The following is a 25,789-nucleotide window of genomic DNA, read 5'->3' on the forward strand; positions in this document are numbered from 1 at the left end:
GCGGATGACGTCGATATCATCGGAATCAAATGTAGAGCAGTGGAAGAGGCCTTCAGGCCCTTTAAAAGGGAAGCTGCGAGATTGGGACTTACCATTAATACCGCCAAAACGAAGTAAATGGTTGCTGGTAGGGAACGTAGCAGCCCAAGTGGTGTTGGTGCCGAGGTGAAGTTAGATGGGGAACGATATGAAGTAGTGGAGGAATTTACATACCTTGGTACACTCGTGACATGTGACAACGATGTAAGCCGCGAAGTGAAACGACGAGTTGCAGCCGCGAATCGGGCTTTCTACGGATTACGTGGCCAGCTGAAGTGCCGTAGTTTGAAAATTCGCACAAAACTGGCGCTCTACAGAACACTAATCCTCCCGGTGGCCCTTTACGGACACGAATCATGGACGCTAAAGGAAGCTGATCGGCCTGTGCGAGGGGTTTTTGAGCGTAAAATTCTGCGATCTATACTTGGTGGCAAAATGGAAAATGGAGTGTGGCGCAGACGCATGAATCACGAGCTGTACCAAGTATACAAAGATGCTGATATAGTGAAGGTAGTGCAATGTGGCAGGCTGCGGAGGGCTGGACACGTGGCCAGAATGCCCGATGAAAGAGTAGCTAAAACTATTTTCAGGAGAGAACCAGGAAGGGGCCGTAGACTCCGAGGCAGACCCCGCACTCGGTGGTTGTGTGCTGTCGAAGACGATACACGTTCAGCTGGTGTTCGTGGGGATTGGAGAACGGCAGCCCAGGACCGACGGTACTGGAGGACCATAATTCGTTCGGCGCAGGATCGGTAACGGACCGCTGCCACTAAAGTGAGAAGAGGTATCCTCAAAAAAGAAAAATATTTTATATTCAAAATGCAAAAATTGTAGGAGTAGGTATTGGACACATAAACCACTTATTGATTGAGTCACTGAGTTTTGAATTTAATGCGTTTTGTTGAATCAGTACCTCATCAAATAACTAAGCTGTTTATGTTGTGAACTAAATAGAAATGAAATGATTACTCCAGCTTGCACATTTACAAAGATAAAATCAGTCGATTACCGATGGAAAAAAGTTTCATTGCAACACGTAATAATATCGACAAAAAAGCTGATTCACCATACACATCTATAACAAAAAAATCGAAGACACGCTAAGCCACAAACAACAATAATTGAATTATACCGCGTCCAATTAGTCAATCAGGCCAGAAAGATGAGATTTTGAACGCACATTGTAAGGTAGCAGCTAGCAGGGGATTACACATAGAGAAGATCTTTGTTTACACCCCGGTAATCTGCAACAATTAATCATAAGCGATTCATCGAAACGCAACAAGAAACCGACGGCGAAAAAAAAGGCGACTCCACCGTACACTAATGCCGACAATCCGGGCTGTACTTAATCGCAATATGCCAAGAGAAACCCTGAACTGGGTCATCAAGCTAGCGCGGCGCTAAAGATTTTCTTCGGCGCATCAAAGAGCAATTGCGTGCCGTGTAAAGCTGGTTGTCTGCTTGCTTTCGGTAGGTGTGGACAAGTTTTGATTATAAATTTCTATTATATCATATTGAATTGGGATTTTCGCCTCATCCAAAGAGGGTAAAAAGTCTATTAATAACTGACAGTTTTACGCTTTCGTTGAGTGGGAAAACTCTCACTTATTGATAGCAACCTCAACCAGTCAGTATGACAAAGCTGTTTCTTTGTTTTACAATCAAACTTACAAGGTGAATAGTGGAGGTGATAGTGGAGCGCAAAATCTGGCGGGTGCTGATGCTGATCAAACGCATCATCTTCTTGTTCCGGTGTCCTAGATTCAGAGATAATACAAAAATCAAGTTTCAGCCGATCAAATTTGGGGCAGTAGAAAAATTTGCAATTTTTTATTGCATATTGACCTGTCAGGGATAAATCACTACCGGTCCCCGTTATAAACGGTCAGAAGTAGACGCCGTCGTGTCATTCCACTCAATTAAAACTTTTCGCGCTCGATTGTCCGCAAGCAGCAGCAGCAGCAGTGGCAGTCACGAGGGGGGAGGGGGCTTTCCATAATGATTTAATGGAACGGAATTAGGTTAGTCATAAATGGTCTACCATTCTGAAATGGAAACTCCTGCCTGTCGGTGCCGGAGGGTGAACCGTTTACAACCACTACAAAGTGGTCCATTAAATTTTTTTAACTCGGAGGAGGTTAATATTTTCATATTTAATATAATTTGCGCTGCGTTTCCCGACCGCTTTGGCACGGGGGTCCGTGTTTATAAGGCCTGAGCGATGGCAAACGGCGTTCGACGATAGGAGTTATAAATTTTATTACCCCATTGTACCGTGTTCCGTAGTGCGCCACACCACGGAAGGGGGACACTGTGTTGCGGCGCCGCGGGCGGCGGTACAATGCAAAAGTTGACCGTAAACCGATACTCGGGTGCTAATGTGCTAACCGAATTTGCCGAGGTGCTTTCTAACGGAAGAGAAGATTTTACTGTGGTGTGTTTGTTGGACTGATGTCACCTTAGGAATGAAACCAATTAAGGGTAAGCTGCTTAGCCGGTAATTGGAAACAACCGGGATTAAGCCACTGCTTGATGATGGCATCGCGTTGTTGTAATTCCAGGTTCCATCAGGTTGTTTCGCATAAGCTTTTTGATGTCAGGTCAGCTGGTATGATGTACCCCCGGGGGTTTTATGGTTTTAGATGTTTATCGACAAGCGGCACCCGGTTTATTCAAATGGGGTGTGTTTGCGAAACAATCTTGTTTTGTGCAAAAAGCTTATAAATCACAAGAACATTGACCTTATTTATTTATTTTATATCCATGATAAGATGATGATGATATTAACTGCATTAGCGTGTTTAATCAATTTAAAAAAAAATTACAATTCTTCAATTTATCAAAAAAAAAATTATTTTTTACTTTGAACTTATAGCTCTGCCCACATTTAAAACAACCAACAATCATTGCACAGGATGGTGGAAAGCAGAACAAAATTTCCATCTCAGATGGCTGTTTAAATAGTTCAGCTCAACGCTGCCATGCATGCGGATTGTTGTGCACGAATAAAATTGTAACCTTCTTTTTAGCAGTATTGCATATTTATCCAACAATTAATTAAAACACAAACAAAAGTAAAAATATCGCCACATTTAAATAAAATTGTAGAATCAAAAGGTTTTACTGTTTGTTAAAATAGGGGAGTTACATATTTAGTCATACACAAATAACCATATAGTGAACCAAAGCTAGACGAAGCACTGCTGGTGTCAACAAACTCTATAGAATCATACACAAGAAACGTTATACAAATAACGTTTAAGTGAGAGGTTCGAATTCTTTTGCCTCTTTACACCAGAAGGCAATGGAATTCCGCTACTGTTTACCGTAGAGATCTACCGTATGTAGAAGTTGAGTTATTGTGCACTCGTCAGGAACGATCTTAGGGCAAGTGAGTTTCAAAGAAAAAGAGTCCGACGGGTCTTTCCAAGCGGCGACGCCACTAACGCAATATGTCTCAAGCAGAGAATCTCAAACTCATAGTGTTATTGGGTTCAACATACTCCAGTAAACGAAAGTAATTAATCTTATTTCAACTTCATTGCAGCGCACGTGCTGGCGTGCAACAGGTGGTCCTCACCATGTCCTTCACCTCAGCTTGTGACCTAAACTACGGTGTCCTAAATGGACGATGATGATTATCTAAATTACCTAATGTCAACCATGATGTTTTTTGGCAATTAAATTAGGTTACCACTTCAAAGAACGTAATCGGTGAAACAAGAGTAAACACTCTTGTTCAACAATATTTTTTTTTGTAGTTTTACAGCTCAGCACTGGATTGCGAGTGCGCCACGAGGAATAAAAAAAAACATTAAGGAACGGCAAGTTTGGTAGCAAGAAAATTCATATCACGTTTGTTCAATTTTGTTCGCACGAACTTCGAAGAACGTCTGTCTGTACGTGAAATAATTGCACCTGATTTGTGTAATGACTTCCTTGTTGAACGCTGACGCTGACGTACAGGCAGCTATTAGGTAAAAAAGTTTATTTCACCGGCATGTCCAAAATAACTTTAAATCGTTTTAAATTCGAATCCAGAAGACAACAACCGTTTCATATGGAATCGTGCAATTTCAGCAACGCATGGTGGGAACTCGATATCCAAACCAGGGAGGTTTATATAGGTTGTAGATTTGTAGGTAATGTATTACAAAGCAAAAACATACTGATCAGTAAATTATTGTTGAAATTATTAAGGGTGTAACACATTCCGATCAGGCTTTTGGTGTTCCGATTTCACTTATTTGACGGCGGTCAACCAAACAAAATTTGGAATAGTTAATTGAATTATTGAATTGCTCCATTTTTAGCAGGTACGGTGCACGCCCCGTACACTTCGTTGGCACAAAAAGAGCAAAGAGATCCGTCGCAAATTACAACTGCTTCCGAATTTGTCTATCTTAAATAATAAATTATTATTTTGTAACCGTGGGCTAACCTCCCAGTTGGCCACGAGGTAAGTCTCTGGTCTAACAAGCCGATCGTCGTATGATTGAATCACGACTGAAAGAGGATGTAGGAGTCAATAGGATGATAGCACTAGCTTCGCAATTGTCGTGTACTCTAACAACTGGCTGAGAAGCCTGTCGAATAAAAAACCGAAGGTCGAGTTCCGAATGCGGACTATAACACCGAGGCATTGCTTCTTTGCTTTGCCTAACAGCGTCGGATTGGTCTCTGTCTATGATTAAATGTTTTCACATTTAGGGTTTATTTCTAATTCCCGTCGTAGTAAGTAAAGCTATTCTAATTTTCATCATTTGTTGGATGGATTTAATGAATACTCCAAAAGTTCTTGTGCTGATTAGACTAAAACACGCTTACCTTCCGATCCGTGAACTTTGAAATCACTGAAAAGCGATTATTAAAGCATATTATTGAAATTACGCAACTGACTTTATTTCTTAAATTCGTCGTACCGTTTTAAAATCCGTCCATCAAAATTTTTCATCGTCCGAACTAAAAATCACAACCATGTTTACGAAGCTAACGCGCATGTATTTGTCTAGGACGGCATGACAAATGTTATTCTGCAATATTTCTGCAGGTCAGGCAAGTTTTCCTGGCTGTAGAATAACGACAATGCCTTGCGTGAGTTATTTTCATTTATGAATGACGGAAATTAAAACGATTAGTCGACATTTTCTTCTTCGTCGTACGAAAAAACGTAGGAAATTTGGCTAGCAGGACTTCTTTAATGATAAAAAGCATTTAAATAGATCTCAGCTCACTTTGATTGATCGGATATGATAGACAACAAACTAAATATTAGGTAATAACTAGTTTTGCGTTGTGTGTCATAAAAATGCTGATATTTTTAATAATTTGTGTTGGATAGGTCGGGGATAGGCAGTTACGACGAAGCAGCAACATAACCAAATTGATTTTATTCCAACAGATACGCATTTCGCCTACGACCTACAGGCTTCATCGATGTCTGTGTCGCTCAAAAAACCAACTCTCAACGTTGTCCCACACCAAATTGCATCACGCAAAAACGCTGTAGACAATTACCCATAGTGCCATTGGGTATTTTCTCTCGAAAATTTTAATAGAAGTAGTTTAGAGTGTATTGCTTACACTGTATATTTATCGCTATCAATTTTTCGAAATTTGGAAAAAATCTGAAAACCTGAAAAACCCTCAACTCTCTTATCGGAACATCAAACGAAAGGAGAAATGCGATCAGAGTCGATATTCTATTAGCGATCACTATCACAAGCGTGTCGTGAAAGCGTTTAAGCGGAATCCCAATGCTTCGGTCAGGGACATGGCCAACAAGTTAAATCTGCCCAAGTCTTTCGTTCATAGCGCCAAGGACCGGGAGTGATTGTACACCCAGATGCTGACGAAGCCTCATTATCTCATCGTGGACTTACGTCAAGGTGGACTTCCGGCAGCTACTGGGGCTACTGTTCTTCTCCAACCAAAACAAGTTTGATGTTCCGGAGGAAGTAATGTAGTAAAAACTTTCAAAGTTTGCCAAGAAATACATGATTTGGCAAGCGATTTGCTCATGTAGCAAACGGAGTACGCCGTTCGTGACTACCGGGACTGTAAACCTCAAATAGTGTTTACAGAAGCGTCTGCTTGCTCTGCAACACGATGAACCTACGATCTTCTGGCTGGATCTAGCTTCGTGCCACCTAGAAGTACAGATGTTGTACAGAACCTTATGGGTAGAATTTTACGTTATGTGCGAGCATGCGGTTATGGTATTGAAGTTGAATGAAATATGCCTATGCCTATGCCTAAAGCTTACTAATGGCCCAAGTAACAATTTTGGTTTTATTACACACTTATGATGGCATTTAAGACCAAAATAGGTCTTCAAAACCGTCGTAAAAATACAATAAAACCCAGATTGTTGCTCGGGGGGTTATATTCTATTGTCTGAAAGATTGAAAAGAATCGATCAGCTAGGTAATTTTGTACAGCGTTTTCTCCGTGATGCAATTTGATATGGGACACCCTTCAGTTACTCAGCCTAACATTTAGGAGATTGTTGCCCGTGAATGCTGCTATGACTATAACTGGTTGGCAAATATCTTGGCAAACAAATAAGGCCAGACTGACGTGTCTTTGTAGGTCTTCGGTCCTCAAATCAGATCCATTTTAGCCTGAAATCCGTGAAAAGCTTTCCAATGTTTGCTAGCTAAACGGGATGCATACGGGCGGATTCAAATTAAAAACTACAGGTTTTCGTTGATAGTGAGCTCGGTGACCTCAAAATACAACTGGATCTCCAATTTGAAGCGCCACCGTCGATGCCGCTAGTACCGAATCGAAACAGATATTCGAGAGTGTAGGTGGATGGGACATACCTCGAGGCCGGGATCGAACATAGTCCAATATCCCCGTTAAACCGACGACTATTTAATCCGGAGATTGGTAACCGGCTGAATAATGCGCACCGTCTGTACCTTGCGTACCTGTAGGCATAAAGTAGACCTTACAGTGCACTGTGGTCCAGAACAGGGCTTCGACCGATCCTTTTTTTCTACCGCAGTCCCATCAACGCGCATTCAAGTTCACACCGTCCGTTTAGTGATGGAATACGAACGCTATGCATAACACAACTGGCAGTTTGCTCAGTCAAACGCCGATGGCACGCAGTAGTATGAACGCATTCTAACGCTGTTTAACATTTTCGTTTCGATCAAGTTGCCTTTACCGTTTGGAGCAGCGAATGACTGCAAAACAGTCAAATGACTGGCAGTCACCACGCTTACGAAAAGCAACCGCACAATCGTATGATTCAATACTACAAAAAAACAACCACTACATGTGCATGGAAGAAGTCGGTCGGACTCCGTCCAATACAAACGAATATTTTGCTTGCGTCGGACCGACGTCCGGGTGACAAACTATTACTGTGAGCAGCCGATTTGGAGACAAAAAGAGAAACGAAAAAATACGTCACCGTATGCTTCCAGTCAGTTTGCAGTTATTATTCTCAAAGCGCAAAGCAAAACGGGAGATTGACTGTTTGCTTCTACAGAGATGCCGCATGAATTGTAAGACGGCAGCAGCGCAAGCGGGAGATTGACTGGATTGAAAAAACAGTCAAATGATCGTTCAAAAAGCGGAGTTTGAATGCGGAAAGTTCGCATTCACGGCAGTCACATTCAACTTGCGATCCCTTTTCAAGCCCTGGTCCAGAAAGCCAAATTAGGTGGAAAAAATTGTTTACTCAGTAGTCGTTGATTTTAGACTATTTACGTCTTAGCTACATAATCTTGATTTAGGATGGCGCTTTTTTTAGCATAAGCTATTTTAGGGTGACCCTTAAATTAACCAAGATCCAGAAATTATCTTCAAAACGAAACAAGATAGAGCGATATTCACTGCAGCAATTTCATAGCTTGAAATATTTTGAGTAATATTGTAGAAGACGAAATCCTTCTATCTCGAACCGTTTCCATATTAGGGCGATTTTCCTGAGTCAAGTTAGGGTGACCCTGCTATTTTGCGATTTTTCTCCATAACTTTTTTATTTTGCATTTCTCGCAAAACACTTCTTCAGATGACTTTTGAAGCTCAATAAGATGCAACTTTTGGTGAAAAAAGAAATTGGCTATCTATTTTACTTCTACACTTATATTAAATTTTATGATAAAAATAGGCCGTTTTCAAATGTTAGTATCTCAGAAAGGTGCAAGCAGAATTAAAATCGGTTGATTGCGTTTGAAAGATCGTGATTTTTTGTGCATAATATCAAAAAATTGGAAAGTGGATTTTTTTCTATCTCAAATAAATCAACTTTGAATATGTGTGGTTTTAACATATTTAAGTATATAAAAGTAAACGAGTTGCGCCATAACTCCGGAAGGCCTTGACTGTTCTTGATTAAACTTAGCGTACATGTTTCTTGACATAAGTAAATCAGTACAGGGGGTTGACAAAAGCGGGGTGGTCGTTGAAAATGGGAGCGGGAGGTACAAATAAGTAAAAGTGGCTGCGATCATCTTGCATTAAGGGGCGAACCAGCCACAGGCTGAAAACCTCTCAAATATAGAATAATAATAATAATAATATCTGGTGGCTGGGAGATAAGATGAAGTAGACAAAAGGGCCGCTGACCGAGAAGAGCTAATCAAGGGAAGGGGTAGATATGTCTAAATGAGGAAAAAAGCTTTGTTTTTTGTATTATGAGAATTTGCAAACTGAAACGTAGTGTTGTGAAGACCGCATTCGCGTGGTCCAATTTCTCTCACTATTTTCTTCTAACGAACACATATGCATGAGCGTTTCTTTCGGATTTTTTTTGCTGATATTCTCATGCACTGCGACAAGTTTTTGCCATAGTGTATTTAGTTATCACCTCCCAGTTGGCCTCGAGGTATGATGCTGGTCTAATAAGCCAGCCGTCATATGTTCGAATCCCGACTGGGAGAGGCTGTTAGAGTCAACAGGATCGTAGCAACTGGCCCTGCAATTGTCCTGCACTCTAACAGCTGGCTGCAAAGTCTGTCGTATAAAAAAACAGAAGGTCAAGTTTCGATAACGGAATGTAGCACCTAGGCTTTGCAATGCTTTGCTATTTAGTTATCAGCTACGGTCGTTGCTTACGCTCGTCATTGCAACCCAGTAGTTGATACCTATCATCGCTCGCATTGGCCCGCACACTTACCCGCCTGTGTAAGCGAGGGTGTAAAATGAAGAAGAAAAGTAAAATCCGTATCCATACATCCTAGTGTGCCGCTCGTGCTCACGACCTATGTACAGCTCGTGAGCTTTGGATTCGCGGGCGGGATGTGTAGAAAGTTAATATGAGGCTGTACACTCGCGAGTGTGCAGGTAGCAGAATGTATATCGGAGACGAATGAATCTAATGATTTAAAGTCTCCGTTAACAAATAAAAAACGAACGAACGCAGAATGTATGCACACAGTGCCAGCAGTTGTTTGGCGTAGGCTTGCGTCAGTGGAGTACGCTTTGGATGCTATGCTTTTCACACACGCTCGCCTGTGATTTTTGACCTTATCGAAAAAAAATGTACAAGTGGCTGAAAGACAAAAGAATGGTGGCCTCTGATGAAAGGGGAGGTGGGAATCACGGAAATCCCCGTCGCGGGTAGAAAACTATTTAAACTTCTCATTCGGTAGTTCCACTCCATGATACTATGAAACACATATGATTTCATTACTTTGTCTACCATTCCCTCTGTTTATTGGAAAGTCTACCGTTTTTAATGTCTAACCTCATTATAAAGTTCAAGTCAACAAACATGAGGTTAAGTTTATACATTCTCTTTTAGATTTGGACCACTCACACAACTTATAACGGTTTAAATGCAATATAATTACAGCCACTTTTACTTATTTGTACCTCCCGCTCCCATTTTCAGCGACCACCCTGCTTTTGTCAACCCCCTGTACTGATTTACTTATGTCAAGAAACATGTACGCTAAGTTTAATCAAGAACAGTCAAGGCCTTCCGGAGTTATGGCGCAACTCGTTTACTTTTATATACTTAAATATGTTAAAACCACACATATTCAAAGTTGATTTATTTGAGATAGAAAAAAATCCACTTTCCAATTTTTTGATATTATGCACAGAAAATCACGATCTTTCAAACGCAATCAACCGATTTTAATTCTGCTTGCACCTTTCTGAGATACTAACATTTGAAAACGGCCTATTTTTATCATAAAATTTAATATAAGTGTAGAAGAAAAATAGATAGCCTATTTCTTTTTTCACCAAAAGTTGCGTCTTATTGAGCTTCAAAAGTCATCTGAAGAAGTGTTTTGCGAGAAATGTAAAATAAAAAAGTTATGGAGAAAAATCGCAAAATAGCAGGGTCACCCTAACTTGACTCAGGAAAATCGCCCTAATATGGAAACGGTTCGAGATAGAAGAATTTTGTCTTCTACAATATTACTCAAAATATTTCAAGCTATGAAATTACTGCAGTGAATATCGCTCTATCTTGTTTCGTTTTGAAGATAATTTCTGGATCTTGGTTAATTTAAGGGTCACCCTAAAATAGCTCATGCCAAAAAAGCGCCATCCTAAATCAAGATTATGTTGCTAAGACGTAAATAGTCTAAAATCAACGACTACTGAGTAAACAATTTTTTCCACCTAATTTGGCTTTCTGGACCATAGTGCAGTGGTTCACAACCTTTTATTCAACAATTCCTAGCCCTTCCTTCTCGTGGTACCAGCCGGTATACGAGCAACCTCGGTGAAGATCGGCTAACCAACCCCGATGGAAACCAAGGTCGAGTACTAACAGGGAAGGAGGGCTCCTTCGAGCTACGTTGGACCTCCGGCGATAATGTGGGGTTAGTTGCAAGCCTGAACTACTCAAATAACCAAAGCAATAAACGACGTTAGTGATAATAACTCTAACCGGAACACTCGGCAAATCCCAGGCAACGAAAATGGACTAACGATTGAAAATTAGGAACATGGAACTGTTAGGCTCTCTAAAAGGCTTTCTAAAAAAGTAAAGAACCGTAGCGCTGCAGGAGGTATGCTGGTCACTAGGGATTGTAACACAATCTACCAGAGCTTTACTCGACGAGCGGATTTCTTCAGGCTTCCATTGCACCGTACTCAGTTCGCTCAAAATAACCCAATGGATGTATGTTGCCGTTAATTTAATACTATTCCTGACTATTATGACTCTAATGTTACTCGGACCACGTTTAAACATAGAATAAGTAGATACAGAGATAGACAATTCTTAGTCTGTACGAAATATTCAAAGACTAGTAAATATAAATAAGCTGCGGCAAAACACAAGTTGGGAACAGCTTTTATAGTAATGGTCGAGATGCAGAAGGTGCAGATTAAGAATTAAGGGCCGATTATTTAATATTAGCATAATTAACGTGCACAGCCCTCACCTCGGAAGTTCCGATGATGACAAAGACGAATCTTACGCGCAGTCGGAGCGCGAATACGACCGCAGCCCAAGACATGATGTCAAAGTTATCATCGGGAACTGTAATGCTCAGGTCAGGAGGAGGAATTTAAACCGGTGATTGGACGGTTCAGCGCACACGCACACCCGCAACCGTACAAAAACAGCCTAAGACTTGTCGACTTCGCCGCCTCCAAGAACATGACGTTACATAGTAGGTATCTTCTTGCAGCATAACCTCCACCATCGGTACACCTGGAGATCACCCAACCAGACTGAATCCCAAATCGACCACGTTCTGATATATGGTCGGCACTTTTCAAGGTCTGAATAATGTCAGACGTTGAAATGCCTTGAAAACAGCCATTTACAGCGTGGCGAAGAACGTCCTAAGCTGTGTAGCACCGAATCGACGTAACGAATGGTTTGACGAGGAATGTCAGCTGATATTGGATGAGAAGAACGCAACGCGGGTACAAATCCTGCGGAGAGTCACCCATCAGAATGTGGAGCGATACAAACAGAAGCGATGCAAACAGAAGCGGAGAAAGCAAATCCGACTCTTCCAGGAGAAGAAGCGACATCAGGAGCCGAAGGAGTGCGAATAACCCGAGCAGCTGTACCGCTTTCTCAACACACGGAAGTTCTATCAGAGACTCAACGAATCTTGCAAAGCCTTTGTGCCGCAAGCCTAATGTGCACGCAGAGATAAAGATGGAGGTATCCGAACTGATGACCGTGCGGTGATCGAAAGGTAGAAGGAGCACTACAATGAACACCTGAATGGCGTACAGGCGGAAGACCATGAGAGTGGAAGAAGTGACTTCATTGGTGTAGCAAGCAATGAAGATGCACCACCCACATCGATAAGAAAAGATAGCTGCTGAAGAACAACAAAGCAGCGGGAAAGGATGGTATTGGAACAGAACGAGTTGGCTGGCTGTTTGCATCAACTTATTGTCAAGATTTAGGATACGGAACAACTACTGGAGGAGTGGAAAGGCGAGGTTATTAGCCCTATCTACAAGAAAGGCGATAAGCTGGATTGTGAGAACTACCGAGCGATCACTATCCTGAATACCGCCTACAAAGTGCTGTTCCAAGTCATCTTCCACAGGCCGCCTTCATGGTCTACAACGGACCAAATCTTCACCCTGCGGTAGATCCTCCAGATGTGCCGCGAATTCCGAGTCCTCACGCGTCACCTATTCATTGGCTTCAAAGCCGCATATGATAGTGTAAACCGAAAATTTGGGACGAAAACTGCTTTCCGGGTATAAGCTTACTAGACTTATCATGGCTACGACGGACGGGATACAGTGCTGTGTGAGAATCTCTGGTGGATTGTCGGACTCATTTGAGTCGAGCGGCGATCGAAATGCGGGGCACGATTATCAATAAACCCAGTCTATTTATCTGCTTTGCTGATGACGTGGATGCTATCGGCAGAATATTTGAGGCGGTGGAAAATCAGTACATCGTACTAAAATGCGAAGCAAAGAAGATTGGGTTAAAGATAAATACGTCTATAATGAAGTTTATACCGGCGGGAGGACCAGCTTGGGCAGTACCGCAGTAATCGACGGGGTTGAGTTTGAGGTAGTCGACGAGTTCGTATACCTTGGCTCACTGGCAACAGAGGACAACAATACCAGCCGTAAGATTAAAAGGCGTATTATTAGCGAAAGTTGGTCCTACTACTGACTCCACAAACACTTGCGGTCGAACTATCTGAGCCCCCGTACAAAGTGCACACGGTACAAGACGTTAATTGGTTGTCCTCTACGGGCGCGAAACGTTTATCGCGTAGACTGGATGTGTCAGTTGTACACCTACGAGCACTCGGAGTTTTCGAACGGCGGGTGCTAAGAACCATGTTTGGCGGCGTGCAAGAAAACGGTGTATGGAGGCGAAGAAGGAACCACGAGCTCGCGCATCTCTACGGCGAACCCAGTGTTCTTCAGAATTAAATCTGGACGGATACGTTGAGCAGGACATGTTGCTAGTATACCGGACAGCTATCCTGTGAAAATGGTATTCGCATTGAATCCGGTAGGAACAAGACGAAGAGGAGCACAGCGAGCGAGGTGGCAAGACCAGGTGGAGCGAGATCTGGCGAGCACTGGGTGCTCGCGAAACTGGAGACCATCTGCCATCGACCGAATTAGATGGAGGAATTATGCTACGCAAGCTTTGTCATAAGACGTTAGGCCAACTAATTAATTAATTAATTGACGTATAAGAAAGATAAGGAATATCAATTCGGATGGAACTTTTTAAACTTTGAGCATTTTGTGTTGTAATTTTGAGTTAAATTAGTTCAATAGTATTGTGTATGAGCATTAGCAGCTGCGCAATCATTACGAAGATAGAGTCGGAAGAACATAAGCAGGACAAACAAAATTTGACCAAAATGGATCTGGACAAGAGTTTTTATTCCGCACTTCCCAGATAAATAATTATTAAAGGGTGTCCGGAATCAAATTGCATCACGAGATTCGACAAAATTAACCTGCAATTTTGCGAAATCAAAAACATTGTTATGAAGGTCTCAAAATAAAATAGGTATATTTTTTGGGAAAATCATGAAACGATTGCTTGAAAAATAATAGAGTTAGCAGCATTTGTATAACGAGAAAAACGAAGTCAGACCATGTTATAACGGCTGGGCCACTGCTATAAAGAACAGGTTCTATAAAAACGATAGTGGCCCGTTTCTCTTAGTATGTTGCCACTAATTATGTGCTTTATTATGTTGGCTGTTAGAAATTCTCCAACCATCAACTTAATTGGCACAAATAGTTATATGAATTTCAAAATTATTCGTACCAACTACAAACGTGATGCGCAATAATATTTAGCCAAATTTTTAGAAAGCGTGTGTAATTATCAATTATGTGCTGATGAAACAAATCGCAAGCTAAAGATTAAAATACTCCTTAATTAAATTATCTATCAAAAAATAAAATAAAAGTTTTAACATGATGCTTGAAAAGATAGCGTAATAATTGTAACTGTTATTTTAATAAATTGTAATTTATGTACGTAGTCAGATCAGAATACAATTATTTGACGTGATGAACACATAAATTCGAAATCAACTCTAGTCTTGATTGAACCGAAACGTCACGGCTATGATCATCGCAGCCATTATGTAAACTATCACAAACAACCTAGCATACTGACTACGATCTAATCAAAGCTCACCTGATTGGACTTCCGCTCACGGCTGCTACTGCTGTCTGTCACGAGCACCGCAGGTGCAGCTGTTTCGGCTTGCTGCTGCTGCGTCGACCCAGTCCGCCGCTGGCCGGTGCTAAGCTGGGTCAACTTTTGGATGGTTGATTGTTTACTAACATTACCGCTGTAACTAACGGCACTGGTGCCGTTTGTTTTTGGCGGCCGCTGTTGCTGCTGCTGCTGTTGTCCGGTAGTTCCCTTTACGGCGCCGTCCTGCACATCGGCACCGTTGTTGCTGGCACGGTTCGGCTTTTCGGGCGAATGGTTACCGTTGCCGCCGTGCATCATGCGGTTTAGCTTGCCAAATAAACCGAACGATTCACGTTTCGGTTTCGGTGTTGCTGTTTGCTGGTCGCTTCCGCCGCCGCCAATACCGAAACCGGAAAGATTAATCCTGATGTTCTTTAGCGGCGAATGACTGCGGGGACGGATTTTACGCTGTTCGGGGGTCTTTTTTGGTTGCGGACTAGCTGCATTGTTGCTGCTGGCGGTTTTCGATCGCAATCGGCTGAGGTTCATGCTTTCGACGCGTTCCCGTAACGAGACGCGTCCACCGATGGCGAAGGCCGGCTTTTCTGGCTGTTTTTCTTTGGGTTGCTCATCCGGTTCTGCTTCAGCAGCAGGCGTCGGAGCTGGAGGTTTTCCATTTTGTGGAGTAGATGCCCTTGAATCGTTTTCTGGTTTACGAATTGGGTTATTTAAGTCGATGTTTCGGTACCATGTTTTGGTACGTTCTTTTCTGGGACTTAATGAACGTTCGCGAAGATGGACATGAGATTGATCAGCTGCTACCAGATTCTCACTGATGTATGGTAAACTTAGGGGACCATCTTCTTCTTCGTTAGATTCTTCCTCGTACCTTGTAGGATTGTGCGGTATTCGTTCACCAACGAGCGGAGACGGTACGTAAAAAGTGGGCTTAGTGGGCGTTGCCTGACTGGGCATTTGGAACACTTCTTGGACAGAAAGGGCTCTTCGTTTTCGTAAGCCGGCATGGATTCGGTTGAATTTACTTCTCAACAGCTGCTGCACCTCGTTAATGGAAGACTTTTGCCCGGGCAGTCGCATTGAAGCTGATTTAAAGTTCTTCAGACTAGGTAGTTTAATCTCTTTGGCTATCTTAATTCCACTTTCACTTTCACTAGCACCAAGTGAGTTTTTCTTCATCACATTCGACACCTCGTCATAATACTGAAGCTTTTCATGACGAAAAAGTCGCGCGGTAGCTACTTGGGCTGGGTCGGTCATGTTTTCGTACTTATGCACGTTGTATTCCCAATCTATGCTGTGCGCACTGCGGCGGTGGTTGGGCGTTACTCGGATTCTATGGGCGTATGTTTGATGAGCACCTAGTCGCCATAGTTTGACGTCGCGTTCATGAATGTGCCAGTACTCTTCGGCAGCATAAATTGGAAGCTGAGTTTGTCCAATCGTGGAAGATGACGTTGAGGTTGAACTAGAGCTGGAATGTCGCAGCTCCCAGTTCGGATCAGTAAGATGTCCGTACTGTGGCTGATCCGTCACCAGTTGCTCGCTGTTTCCATTATGATGGTGATGGTGGTGATGATGGTGCCGATGGTGCCCGTGATGGTGATGGTGATGGTGGTGGTGGGACTGTTGCACCTGTTGAACTTGAACCGGTATCGCCGGACCGGACGCAATAATTTGATAGTGACCGGGATGTTCGGCCAGAATGAAATTGGTGTCCGAATCGAGCGACGCTGGACCGGAGACTGTCTTGAATGAGGCACATCGTCGTCGGAGTTTGTTCCACTTTTGCGAGATGCCGGTTACATCTGTAAGTGCGCACCACGGTACGAAAAAGAAAGAAAACATTATTGAAATTAATTGAAATCATTGCACCGAAGCGAGTATAAACGATCAAAGAGTACGGGGCATAATAAAAAAAGTCAAGAAGGGTCGGAAAAGTGAATGACTGACTCCATTTGTTTCAAGTCCTCCAGGCAGCGGATAAGTCTCGAGACACGCGGCGAGCTGGTGTAGCAACTTTGTTCGGCCATAAAAACGGCGACTGAAATTAAACCACCTCAAATAACGCGAAAACTGCCGACTTTGGAACGCCGTGCCGTTTGAAATGGTTCGCTGAATGTACTGCACATAGGTCGTCGTTGATATATACCATTTGGTCGGTATATTGCGTACTTCATGAGCCATGCTAGATACTGAATAAATGCAAATATCATGCGACTGCCTGCAGCAAATGCAGCCAGTTTGATGCACTTCATTAGACAAGTGTGACGAATTAACGGTTGGAGGGCACTTGTAAAGTACATTATAAACGTATGACGAAACAGACAGAGCAGACTACAAACAACTGTCATACTTATAGCTAGTCAAAACAATATTCTGGCTTTCAAGTAAGACACATGTCTAATTAAACCGAGTATCAATTTGTGGTAATGTTTATTAATCAATGTATAAATTGTAAAATCAAAATATGCCTCACTACAAAAACAGATTTAATCTTTTGCGGCACACCTACACGGTTTGGTTGGCTTTATGGGTGGGGTCGACTCTGAAAGTCTCAATCGCAAGATGTAAAATGGCTTCATTACCAAAGCAATTAATTGATAATGAGAATAACACGCAGGTTGCATTTACGGTGTCGAATTTACAATTATATCGATCAGTCAGCACCGCAGCTAAGTAACCGAAGAGAAAATTGTGAGTCTAAATTGGACGATGTTTATCGATATTATTCGGTCACCCTGGCTAAGTTTTGCGCCAAAGACAAATTTTACTTTTTTTTTAATAATTTAATTGGACCCAAGTAACCAAAAGTTCCGATAAAAGGGGATTTTTGGCTTAATCAGCCAACGAAATGATCATGAATAGAACTCTATTCAACTTCATTTTTAAGTAATTAACCGTACTTTCAAGTTCGTATTTGATGTTTAAACTTCGAAGGAAATACAAAGTAACTTCTAACAGAACTAGAAAGTTCGCAAAAAGTTCGCTTAAGTCGCTATATAGAACACTGTTCAGCCCAAAAAGAAACTCCAATAATTTTCAAAATAAAAAAGATTGGGGGAATATTTTCCCACTTCTTCCTGTTTTGCAGATTCATGACATTTCTCATTAACTAAGGTGTTTAATTTCGGTTAATAATCGACTGTTTTTTACAAATATTAATTTATTGTAAAACTTACCACACACCACCAACATAAACATCGGGAATTTGAACTCGAGTACTTCTTTTCGGTAACTTAGACGCATACCACTGCTCCGTTGCTGGAATATACCATTTGCATCGTTTTTACTCGATGTGCTAATTTCTCATTTATCACAGCCCCGAAACGAACTTACACTTAAGAACAACTCATCGGCAAAATTCATGTCACTAGCGGCGTCAGAGATGGCGCAATGCATCAGGATAGGCATGCAACGAGGAACGCTCGGGTTCAAATCCAGTAGCGGTCGGTGTTAGTTAGGCTTTATGGTCTATCTTAATCGCATGAACCGACTTTACAAAAGTTAGGAGGAGGCGGAAATGGAAAAGTATAAAAATAGAACTACAAGTGCTGTTTTATAAACTTTTACCAAAGTTTCTTCAGAAGCTGCTTAGCGCTCTATGCAGCGGACTCTAGGCAACTTTGAAGTTTGGTTAATTACAGATAAAGCTGCTTAGCAAGCTATACCTCCATAGACATAAAGCATGTTAACCTTCCTTAGACACCATTATCCGAACTCTGAGTTACTTTCAAGTTGTATGTTGAACTTTCAAGCTGCATGTTGGACTTTCAAGTTGCTACAGCTATTAACGGTACTTTAATGAGAATGAAGTTCGGTTTACAAATGTAGTGTCTCGTTGTTCAGCAAGAAAGTTCTGCGGAACTAAATATGAACCAAATATGAACTTTCAAGTTTGTTCCTTAAGTGAAATTCGAACTTTTGGTTGCTTGGGGATGAACTAGAAAATTTCGCCGTTTGCAATGGCAGGTGGGACCCGCACCCGCGCTCTTTCAGCTGGTACCCGGATTTAGTACGGCAGTAGTTTAGTGAGTAAAACACTCGGGTACCAACCGAAAGAGCATGGGCGCGAGCTCCACCTGCCATTGCACAATCTAATTTTGTTTGGTCTGTATAGAAATTGTCCTGTTCATACAAATAATGCAAAATAGTTTATGTCATGATCGCGTATAGAGTCATGTACGAGTAAATAAAACGAAAAAACGAATTTTTACACCATCTTTTCTGAGCAATTCAAGGGCAGACTACTCAAAATGCGATTAAGCTTTGGATGTAAAGACTTAGCTTAATTAAGCAACTTTGTGAACTTTTTTGAAGTAGGACTACGCGCTACTGGAAAGTAGCGCAGATAGAAAGCCATTCCAAAAAATCTATCTCGAAAAGTGGCCAGGTTTAGAACGCTTAAAACTTAGCGGTTTACTGATAGAATTTCAATATTTTTACACCAATCGATCAGAAAATCTTCTACACGTCGACTCTAACGAAGAAAAGTACCGATTTTGAGGTGTGCGCTGTTGATATAATGAAAATTATGAAGCGTCCATCGTCAAGCGTCCAACCATCGTCCTACACATTTTGCTTGCACACTAGCACCCTCTGTTAGGTATATTGCGGAGCAGCTTGCATTTGCAGGGTTTTATACTGTAGGGTTTTTACATTTGTATGGTTTTATACTAAAAACTCGAAGCGACACTTGCGCGCCGCGGTGTGGCTATATTGCGAAACATGCTTTTTTGAGAAATGAGTGGTTTTTGATTGGACTATGGAATAATCACGAGTGTCTCGTCCGTTTGTCTGTAGAATTACGTAGCGTCAGAGGTACCAGCAGGGTTGCCACATGCACAGATTATTCTGTGTTTAACAGATATTTGAAAGAAATCGCCTGTACAGAATCTGTATGCATAGAATACAGATTTTTGCCAAATGACACAGATTAAACAGATTTTTGAGCTCTCATGTAAGAGTGAAAGAGACGAAAATAGTCAGCAAAATAACTCTCTATCTCTTTCACTCTCATTGTTTTGCATTGGACAGATTTTTGCACAGATATTTTTCCTCGCCGTACAGATTGTCAGATTTTTCCAACAAAAAACACAGAATTATATGTGGCATCCCTAGGTACCAGGTACATTTAGGCGTTTTGGTCATACGTTCCGGTTATCTCCGTTATAGTGAATCAATCACAGCTGTGTATCAAGTGTATTTTCGCCGAAATTTAAGAAAATAAGGTTGAGTACCTCCGATAACCTCCGATAAATTAAGAAAAATTTCATCTAATTTCACTATAACTAGTTTAGAGTAAAATTAAATGAATTTAGAATCATTCTGGTTGATGATTCTATTTCTGTGACGTCCTCCATGGGCTCAACAAACGGTACCACAGCTTCAAGTTTCAACAAAAACTGCTGGTCCGAATTTTAAAAGTTTTCTTCATATATAAAGTTGTTCGTTCTGAAAAGAACGGTTTTTGGTAATTGATGAAACACTATTACGAATTTGGGTTTTCTTCTCGGGCTTCTTAGACAGCAAAGCGGCCTTAACGTTCGGCAATACTACGTCTTCGGCGATGGTAACCCCATTCAGAAATTTGTTCAATTGTTTGTCGTTGTGGATGGCCAGCTGCAAATGACATAGGATGATTCTAGTCTTCTTGTTGTCAACCAAAACAATAACGGAGGTGTCCAAAGGTCAGCTCAGTGTGGACAGAAACTACACGCTGAGCATAAGGACAAAAGCTAGCTTGATCAGCGGCATAACCTGTCAGTTCTAAATGTTTTATCACTTGGTAGACAATGCACCTGCACCAATCCGTTCAGCCTAATATCCCTTTCACAGCGGCGTACCGGAAACTAAAGAACAGCACGATTTGCAGTTTGTTGTAGCGAGCCAACCGGGATGGCGTGCTTTCTTCTTCTACCTTCTCCTTTAGTTGTTTTCCACTGGTTTTTGCGTTGACTAGCTCTGAAGCAACCGATAGTAGTGTTGCAAATCGAATCGAAAATCTCACAATCACAAATGAAAGTGTCTGACAAAAATTTGGCGATCAAACTGACCGATGTGGAGAACTTTTTCGGGAAACGTCTGGTAAGTTGTACGTCTGTGTCAATTCAGATGGTAAAATTTGTCTAAAAAATAGAAGTGATGATCTTTTCGCGGCTCGACTGCTGCAACTAACACTGGTAAAAGCCGCCTACAAGGTACTTTCCCAGATTCTGTTACTCCGGCTGTCACCGATAGCACATGGATTCGTAGGAAATTATCAGGCGGGCTTTATGGGGACTCGTGCCATTACGGACCAAATTTTCACCGTCCGACCGATCTCGGGAATGTCGGGAGTACTACGTGCCCACGCATCACAGCTTTATTGATTTCAAAGCAGCATATGATGCAGTCGATCAAGACCAGCTATTATGGCAGATAATGCACGAATGCTGTTTTCCGGATAAACTAACGCGACTAATCAGACATTGGATCGAGTGATGTGTTTCGTGCGCATTTTGGGGACATTCTCGAGACCGTTTGAGACACGACAAGGGTTGAGACAAGGTCACGGCTTATCCTGCATGCTATTCAACATCGCCGGTGATCCGATATCCGACAAACAGGCATCGAAACAAGCGGCACGATCCAGCGGCGCATTCAAGCGGGGAATTGTGCCTACTTCGCCCTTCGCGACACACTACGACCAAGAAGCATACATCGCCGTACGATGATGACCATGTACAAAATGTACAATGTGTTCGAGCGGAAGGTGCTGCGGACGATATTTGGTGGAGTACAGTCTGAAAGTGGAGAGTGAATGAGATGTATGAATCACGAGCTACAGGCACTGCTTGGAGAGATTCCCAAATCTGGCCAAAGTCGGCAGGCTACGGTGGGCCGGACACGTCGTAAGGATGCCAGACGACAGTGCGATGGAAACAGTTCTCTTCAACAAATCCACCGGCAGCAGAATCAGAGGTGCTCAACGCGAAAGATGGCTCGACCAGGTCGAAAGCGATTTGTGACTTTTGAGATGACTAGGAAATTGGCGACGAGTGGCCCAAGACCGAGTTGAATGGAGACGAGTGCTTGAAACAGCATGAGCCACCCCAGCTCTATGCTGAAGAAGAAGAAGAAGAAGAAGAAGAAGAAGAAGAAGAAGAAGCTTGAAGACGACCTTTTTGGAAGAAGGAGAGACGGAATTCTAGCAAAAATCTAGCATATGACTAAATATCTGGCAAAATGCAGAGTATCTGGTATAATGGACCCTTAGCTGCAACCTTTGAGAGGCAACCTTTGTATTATTCTAACCCATTCCAGGTACAATAATTGTACCATTTTTCAAGTTTAGTTATTTCATTACTTACGAAGCCAAACCTTTTCAACGATTATTGCTCTGCTGGGCAGCATTGTTGATTTTAAATAGGTTGAAAAGGTTTAAAAGATTTACAGTTGCCTAACTGGAATAGGCCTCTTACTGGAATAATTTAATTTATGGAATACTACCTCACCCGACAAACTTCGTATTGCCACAAATTAAACTATGTTGTACATAAATCGTGAATCTCGGATGACCTTTGTCACAATCCCGAATTTTGCAAGTTTCTGAGGAGTTCATGGGTATTTTAATATACAAATTTTCCTCACAGTAAAGTAGAAAACAACTCCCCCCATCGCTCAGCCTGATAAAATAAAGCGGATAGCATTTAAATATTCGCCATCATTACGAACCATTTCGCCGAATACCATTTTGCGGAACACCAATTCTCGGTTGACCATAACGCGGAATATAGAGTTTCGCAGAATACCATTTCGAGAAAAACCTTACGCGGGATGTACCATTTCACGGAAAATCTTTTCGTAGAAAGTGCCATTTCGCAGGGGTGACCCAACTGAAGGAAAGTAATAGAGGTCAGTAGATCTAGGAAAATAAATAAACCTAGATAGAAGTGATCTCTACGGGCGGCTGTCCCCCGCAGCGGCCGGCGCATCCGACGACCTATGGCCGACTCGCACTGAATTTTCTAATGTTACTATTGATAGTTTTTGGTGGTCTTGTTATTGATTAATGTTTTATGAGTTTTATTAAAATTTCTCGAGTTTGATTAGTTTTTGAGTTACGCAAAAATATCTGTTTTATTTGTATGAGAGTCCTTATCGCTCTACCACAGGGGTTAGGGGTCTCAAACCTCAAAAAAATTCCTGCCTCCAAAACCCCCCACATGCCAAATATGGTTCCATTTGCTTGATTACTTCTAGAGTTATGAGGAAATTTGTATTTCATTTGTATGGGACCCCCCCTCCTAAAAAGGTAAGGGGTCCTAATTCATCTTAGAAAAAATTCATGCCTCCAAAAACACCCACATGCCAAATATGGTTCCATTTGATTAATTAGTTCTCGAGTTATGAGGAAATTTGTATTTTATTTGTATAGGAGCCCCCTCCTAAAGTAGAGAGAGGTTTCAATTCACCATAGAAAAAAATTTTGTCTCTAAAAACACCCACATGTCAAATTTGGTTCCATTTGCTTGATTAGTTTTCGAGTTAAGAAATTTGTATTTCATTTGTATGGGAGCCCCCCCCCTCTTAAAAGGGAGAGAGGTCTAAAGAGGGGAGGGGTCTCAATTCACCATAGAAAAAAAATTGCCTATAAAAACACCCACATGCTAAATTTGGTTCCATTTGCTTGATTAGTTCTGGAGTTATGAGGAAATTTGTATTTCATTTGTATGGGAGCCCCCCCCCCTCCTAAAGTGGGGAGGGGTCTTCATTCACCATAGAAAAAATTCTTGTCTCCAAAACCACCCACATGTAAAATTTTGTTCCATTTGCTTGATTAGTTCTCGCGTTATGCAGAAATTTGTGTTTCATTCGTATGGGAGCCGCCCCTCTTAGTTGGGGGAGGGGTCTCAAACCATCATAAGAACCTTCCCTGGCCCCAAAAACCCCTACATGCAAATTTTCACGCCGATCGGTTCAGTAGTTTTCGATTCTATAAGGGACATTCGGGCAGACAGACAGAAATCACTTTTTAATGGGAATAGATTTGTATGGGAGCCCCCCCTCTTAGTGGGGGAAGGGATCTCTAACTATCATAAGAATCTTCCCTGGCACCAAAAGCCCCTACATGCAAATTTTCACTCCGATCGGTTCAGTAGATTTCGATTCTATAAGGAACATATGGACAGACAGACAGAAATCCTTTTTTATAGGTATAGATGACTATAACTGGTGCATTTGCCAACACTGGTACCCCTACAGTAGGTAAAATGAATGTGAATGTTCTTTTCATATGAAAATATAGAGCAATACTTAATTTGCAACTTTGTTGATAGGTATCAGTTGATCAGTAAGATCAGTAAGTGTCCTATACTGACTTTCTCAAGCTTTCCTTGGCTAAGATAGTACGGTCAAATGATAGTGTACTGTGGTGTCCTTGCCAATAACGGCCTTAAAATGAATATTTTACTGTTGTGTTAACAGTTCAATATGTTTCAAATCAATTACTTTTCAGCAGTCCATTTAATCGTGACACAGGTAACCAATAAGCATTACCAACGCTATTCACACGCAAGCCAATAAGCACCTTAATTGCTATTTAAAAGCTACCTTGGCAGAATATGAAGCATTTTACTGCCAACCCTCTCATAATGCTGACAATAATTATTTCCAGTAGATTACCGACAAGAAGAATCAAAATACAATTTTGCATGCTAACAGCTATGGCAGTCAAAAAGCTAATATACAGCAACGTGCTGTATAAAACACCAGATATGCTAATAAGCGATTGATTTACTGCTTATGTTAATGCTTATTGGTTACCTGGGGACGAGCAGAGAACGCATTGTAGCTCCATTAAGCTCAGTATTCGAACCGTGTCAAATGAAATACTTAAAAAACCTGAAACAATTGACGATTAAAGCTAGGTATCTCAACCCAGAAGTAGTTAATGGTAGTGGAAACCAAAGCATATCTCCGACACCATTTAAAATCCGTATTTAATTTGCGCTGAATGTAATTGTTTCGATGCGGGACACCATTCCATTTACGAACAGAAAACTCCAATGAAACAGCTGACAGTAACCTACAGACAGCTAGTCGTTAGCCGGTTTTCCGGTACCGGACACAAGCGCGTCGAAACACCGAGCGCTTTGACAGTGACAGTGACATTGAAATTTCCAACTGCGTCAACCCCTAGTCGAACGAACGAAAATAAAGACGTTGACGGTAGATTGGGCGTGATCACCTAATCAATCGTGAGAACTCGAGCGGAATTGGCTAATGAATTCGTTTATTATACTCAAGCGGAGAAAAGTATGAAAATAATAAAGCTGATACTAAACTTTGAAAGTGCACTTTCATCTGACTGACTGTACGGAAAAACGTCTTAAAATGATTGGAAACTGGGTTTTCAGGCGGGCGCACAAACGATGTCGCAACTGACCCAGTAAGAAACTCGGTAATGATCGGCATACCGCGGTGGCGGCGTGCTACCAATTGGATGCAATTTATTTCAACTACTGTTAAGGGAGCGAAAAAACGCGCAGCGGCCAAGCCGTCAGGTACATCAAAAGAAAATAAACGGAAATTAAACATTACACGATCACTGTCATCACCGCGTAATAATGATTGCAAACCAGTTGCACGTGAGAAGAGTGAGATCAGCTCCCGGCTTGTCTCTACTTTTGAAGTAATTCAATACTGCAATAGTGCAATTTGCCGACAGGAAAGCGTGTGCAAATTACTGTTTTTTTTTTTGGATTGTTAATGAAAATATGTAATTGTGTAATCATTTGCCATTCTGAAATGAAATCGAGTGTCGGATTGTGTTTTTGATTTACTTTTCTATCTTTTTAAAAATCGGGTTTGTTTTTCATTTTTCATTAGAAAATGTTAAACCATTGACTTAATGAATCCAATGTCAAGTCAAAAGTGTTGGATACTTCAATGAGTTTTACAAAAGATTGTTAATAAGATGCACGTTAGCTTATCTTCAATCGTTTTCATTATTTTAACTTGAATTTCAGCCTTCGCTGACTGGACAGTAGCTATTGAAATGTTTTAGTACGAGCCACTTGATCTCTCACTTTTCACAACAAATCTCAGTCAGTCCACGGACCATGAATCATAGCCACACCACTTTAAATGGAA

At 41.6% G+C, this 25,789-nt stretch overlaps 1 protein-coding gene across 1 annotated transcript in view; it reads right to left on the reverse strand.

Moving 5' to 3' along the window:
- Nucleotides 1–25,789, reverse strand: part of LOC128733694 (uncharacterized) — a 125,978-nt gene that overhangs the window by 11,918 nt on the left and 88,271 nt on the right. The window contains exon 3 of the mRNA XM_053827459.1: nucleotides 14,633–16,461. Within this exon, the coding sequence (XP_053683434.1) occupies nucleotides 14,633–16,461 (1,829 nt within the window). The remainder of the gene's footprint in view (nucleotides 1–14,632; nucleotides 16,462–25,789) is intronic.

The sequence above is a fragment of the Sabethes cyaneus genome, chromosome 2, assembly GCF_943734655.1.
Source record: "Sabethes cyaneus chromosome 2, idSabCyanKW18_F2, whole genome shotgun sequence".
Classification (NCBI taxonomy): domain Eukaryota; kingdom Metazoa; phylum Arthropoda; class Insecta; order Diptera; family Culicidae; genus Sabethes; species Sabethes cyaneus.